The sequence below is a fragment of the Chanodichthys erythropterus genome, chromosome 12 (assembly GCF_024489055.1).
Source record: "Chanodichthys erythropterus isolate Z2021 chromosome 12, ASM2448905v1, whole genome shotgun sequence".
Classification (NCBI taxonomy): Eukaryota; Metazoa; Chordata; class Actinopteri; order Cypriniformes; family Xenocyprididae; genus Chanodichthys; species Chanodichthys erythropterus.
The window spans coordinates 48,833,401-48,838,458 of NC_090232.1; the positions used below are offsets into that span (position 1 = coordinate 48,833,401).

General features: G+C 38.0%; 1 protein-coding gene across 1 annotated transcript; it reads left to right on the forward strand.

Annotated features, from left to right (window-relative positions):
- Nucleotides 1-664: 664 nt before the first annotated feature.
- Nucleotides 665-4,397, forward strand: LOC137032419 (B-cell receptor CD22-like). Its single transcript, XM_067404176.1, has 13 exons — nucleotides 665-668; nucleotides 750-1,007; nucleotides 1,099-1,356; nucleotides 1,448-1,705; nucleotides 1,797-2,054; nucleotides 2,136-2,390; nucleotides 2,482-2,739; nucleotides 2,835-3,092; nucleotides 3,174-3,416; nucleotides 3,495-3,597; nucleotides 3,672-3,717; nucleotides 4,062-4,146; nucleotides 4,260-4,397. Exons 1-12 carry the CDS (start codon nucleotides 665-667, stop codon nucleotides 4,128-4,130), a joined length of 2,268 nt encoding a protein of 755 aa, XP_067260277.1. The 3' UTR covers nucleotides 4,131-4,146; nucleotides 4,260-4,397.
- The last annotated feature ends 661 nt before the right edge of the window (nucleotides 4,398-5,058 follow it).

Consider the following 5,058-nt stretch of genomic DNA (forward strand, 5'->3'; position numbering starts at 1 on the left):
ACAATGTTCACATATAAATTCACAATTTATTTATTTACTTATCTATTTTTATCTGTTTCAGATCCTCCCAGGAACGTCTCAGTGTTGATAACTGGATCTGGTGAAATAGTGTCAGGAGATTCAGTGACTCTGATCTGCAGCAGTGATTCAAACCCTCCTGCTCTGAACTTCAGCTGGTTTAAAGGAGGAACATTTGTAGGATCTGGAAGAATCTTCAACATCTCAAAGATCAGCTCTGATGACAGTGGAGAATACAAGTGCAGATCCATCAATGAACATGGAGAGAAATACTCTGATGCTGTGACTTTAAATGTCATGTGTGAGTTAATGATCATCTGAACATTGTTCACGTATACATTCACAATTTTCTAATATTTATTTATTTACTTATTTATTTTTGTCTGTTTTAGACCCTCCCAGGAGCGTCTCAGTGTTGATAAATGGATCTGGTGAAATAGTGTCAGGAGATTCAGTGACTCTGATCTGCAGCAGTGATTCAAACCCTCCTGCTCTGAACTTCAGCTGGTCTAAAGGAGGAACATTTGTAGGATCTGGAAGAATCTTCAACATCTCAAAGATCAGCTCTGATGACAGTGGAGAATACAAGTGCAGATCCATCAATGAACATGGAGAGAAATACTCTGATGCTGTGACTTTAAATGTCATGTGTGAGTTAACGATCATCTGAACAATGTTCACATATAAATTCACAATTTATTTATTTACTTATCTATTTTTATCTGTTTCAGATCCTCCCAGGAACGTCTCAGTGTTGATAACTGGATCTGGTGAAATAGTGTCAGGAGATTCAGTGACTCTGATCTGCAGCAGTGATTCAAACCCTCCTGCTCTGAACTTCAGCTGGTTTAAAGGAGGAACGTTTGTAGGATCTGGAAGAATCTTCAACATCTCAAAGATCAGCTCTGATGACAGTGGAGAATACAAGTGCAGATCCATCAATGAACATGGAGAGAAATACTCTGATGCTGTGACTTTAAATGTCATGTGTGAGTTAACGATCATCTGAACATTGTTCACATATAAATTCACAATTTTCTAATATTTATTTATTTACTTATTTATTTTTTTCTGTTTCAGATCCTCCCAGGAACGTCTCAGTGTTGATAACTGGATCTGGTGAAATAGTGTCAGGAGATTCAGTGACTCTGATCTGCAGCAGTGATTCAAACCCTCCTGCTCTGAACTTCAGCTGGTTTAAAGGAGGAACGTTTGTAGGATCTGGAAGAATCTTCAACATCTCAAAGATCAGCTCTGATGACAGTGGAGAATACAAGTGCAGATCCATCAATGAACATGGAGAGAAATACTCTGATGCTGTGACTTTAAATGTCATGTGTGAGTTAATGATCATCTGAACATTGTTCACGTATACATTCACAATTTTCTAATATTTATTTATTTACTTATTTATTTTTGTCTGTTTCAGATCCTCCCAGGAGCGTCTCAGTGTTGATAAATGGATCTGGTGAAATAGTGTCAGGAGATTCAGTGACTCTGATCTGCAGCAGTGATTCAAACCCTCCTGCTCTGAACTTCAGCTGGTCTAAAGGAGGAACATTTGTAGGATCTGGAAGAATCTTCAACATCTCAAAGATCAGCTCTGATGACAGTGGAGAATACAAGTGCAGATCCATCAATGAACATGGAGAGAAATACTCTGATGCTGTGACTTTAAATGTCATGTGTGAGTTAATGATCATCTGAACATTGTTCACGTATACATTCACAATTTTCTAATATTTATTTATTTACTTATTTATTTTTGTCTGTTTTAGACCCTCCCAGGAGCGTCTCAGTGTTGATAAATGGATCTGGTGAAATAGTGTCAGGAGATTCAGTGACTCTGATCTGCAGCAGTGATTCAAACCCTCCTGCTCTGAACTTCAGCTGGTCTAAAGGAGGAACATTTGTAGGATCTGGAAGAATCTTCAACATCTCAAAGATCAGCTCTGATGACAGTGGAGAATACAAGTGCAGATCCATCAATGAACATGGAGAGAAATACTCTGATGCTGTGACTTTAAATGTCATGTGTGAGTTAACGATCATCTGAACAATGTTCACATATAAATTCACAATTTATTTATTTACTTATCTATTTTTATCTGTTTCAGATCCTCCCAGGAACGTCTCAGTGTTGATAACTGGATCTGGTGAAATAGTGTCAGGAGATTCAGTGACTCTGATCTGCAGCAGTGATTCAAACCCTCCTTCAGAAATCAGCTGGTTTAAAGGAGGAACGTTTGTAGAATCTGGAAGAATCTTCAACATCTCAAAGATCAGCTCTGATGACAGTGGAGAATACAAGTGCAGATCCATCAATGAACATGGAGAGAAATACTCTGATGCTGTGACTTTAAATGTCATGTGTTAGTTAACGATCATCTGAACATTGTTCACATATAAATTCACAATTTTCTAATATTTATTTATTTACTTATTTATTTTTGTCTGTTTTAGACCCTCCCAGGAACGTCTCAGTGTTGATAAATGGATCTGGTGAAATAGTGTCAGGAGATTCAGTGACTCTGATCTGCAGCAGTGATTCAAACCCTCCTGCTCTGAACTTCAGCTGGTCTAAAGGAGGAACATTTGTAGGATCTGGAAGAATCTTCAACATCTCAAAGATCAGCTCTGATGACAGTGGAGAATACAAGTGCAGATCCATCAATGAACATGGAGAGAAATACTCTGATGCTATGGCTTTAAATGTCATGCGTGAGATAATGAAGTTTCATTCACTGTGGTAACAAACAAATTATTGGTTTAACTATTTAAAACGTGAATACAGAGTTTCTTTTGTCCATTGTTAGATCCACCCAGGAACGTCTCAGTGTTGATAACTGGATCTGGTGAAATAGTGTCAGGAGATTCAGTGACTCTGATCTGCAGCAGTGATTCAAACCCTCCTGCTCTGAACTTCAGCTGGTCTAAAGGAGGAACATTTGTAGGATCTGGAAGAGTCTTCAACATCTCAAAGATCAGCTCTGATGACAGTGGAGAATACAAGTGCAGATCCATCAATGAACATGGAGAGAAATACTCTGATGCTGTGACTTTAAATGTCATGTGTGAGTTAACGATCATCTGAACAATGTTCACATATAAATTCACAATTTATTTATTTACTTATTTATTTTTATCTGTTTCAGATGCTCCCAGGAACGTCTCCGTGTTGATAACTGGATCTGGTGAAATAGTGTCAGGAGATTCAGTGACTCTGATCTGCAGCAGTGATTCAAACCCTCCTGCTCTGAACTTTAGCTGGTTTAAGGAGAATGAAAGCTCAGCTGTTGGATCTGGACAGAGTTTCAGTGCACTACAGAGTGGACGCTTCTACTGTCAGGCTCACAATCAACATGGATCTCAGAGATCAGACGCTGTAACTGTCACAGGTGAAGCTTTGGAAACCTGTATATAACTTTCTTCAGTCTGGACAGTTCATCTTAGCTGATAATGTTTCTCTCTTTCAGAGCATCATAGATCCAGTTGGCATGTAGTTTTTGGGATCACAGTGGAATGTGGAGCATTTTTCATCCTCGCCATCATCATTATCATCGTCATACTGTTTATAATGTGAGAACCACAAACAACATTCATATTTTCAAATACAGTTGTCTATAAGCTGTTAATGTCTGTCATTATAACAGAAAGAAACGAAGGAGTGTTAAAACTGAAGATCTCACAGTGAAACAGGTAAATCATTCAGACACAAACAACTTTACAGAAGCAAAAAAAATCAATCGATCAGCTGTTATCTGTTTCAGGCTGAAACAACTGTATGCACAGCGCCCTCAGGTGGTGTTACACATGATGTAGAGAGTGACATATATATATATATATATATATATATATATATATATATATATATATATATATATATATATATATATATATATATATATATATATATATATATATATATATATATATATATATATATATATATATATATATATATATATTTAAAAATTGCTATAAATTTTGCTTGTCACTGCTCTTATTTTATAATGTAAGTCCTTCTGTCTCTGTCCCTATAGCTCTCTTATTTCAATGAAGACACATACACAACTCTTGAGCTCAAGTCCACGACCTCAGAGCTTTACTAAACATCACAATCCATCAGTAAGCCACCTGCAGATCTTCTCAATATAATCAATTAAACTGCCTTCAATACTAGTTTGACTGTTATGTATTCTGTGAAAAAAAATATAATGTTATCTTTCTTTATCTCAAAGCAGGTTCACACCGTATGATTTTTCACTGGTTGTTGCTTGTCAGACTGTACAAACACTGTAAGCCTGTTACACTGTAGGATCTCAGCTGCCAGTCATGATGTATTAAACAATGGATGCAAGCAAGAAGACACAACTGGAGTTTTTCATCAATCTGTGACACGTTCAGTGACTGTGAGCTGCATTTATGGAAATGGTGTCTAGCAAACAAAAAACAATCTCTACCATTAATGTTTTATTATCGCATTTCTTTAAAAAAGAAAACTCACTGCAAAACTGCACCTCAAACCTCAGAGTTTCATAGGAGGCCATAATTTATCGCAATGGTTATTAATCGGCTGTTCCCTTTCAGTCGGTCACGTTGACGTACGTCAGTAGTGACCGACGAATTGGGATATCGCTTAGAGAGCCCTATCAGCTTCGTGTGAACTAAAACAAGCCAATGGAATTGGCGTGCGATATTTGCATAATGCGCACCGCCTCCGCCAGGTGTTTATAAATAGGAAGCAGATGTAATCGCACTCTGTCTTTCGCTTCGGAGCCATACAATGGTGTCCTGCTTCAGAAGACTCTTTTCTTCAGAAAATAAGTGAAACTAAAACTGCCTCAGAAGAGGATTAACAGCGAGCTGTTTGTGTTGGTTGTGAAGGCACTCCAGCGAGGTCGCGAGTTCTGGGGAGCCGAGCTATAAGCTCTCAACTGCTGTTCTAACAGCAACACTCTAAAAGTGTGTGTGTGTGTGTTGCGATTTGGGCCGGTTCCTCGGTGTGTTCAGGGAGTGGTGTACCTAAGCACATTGCGT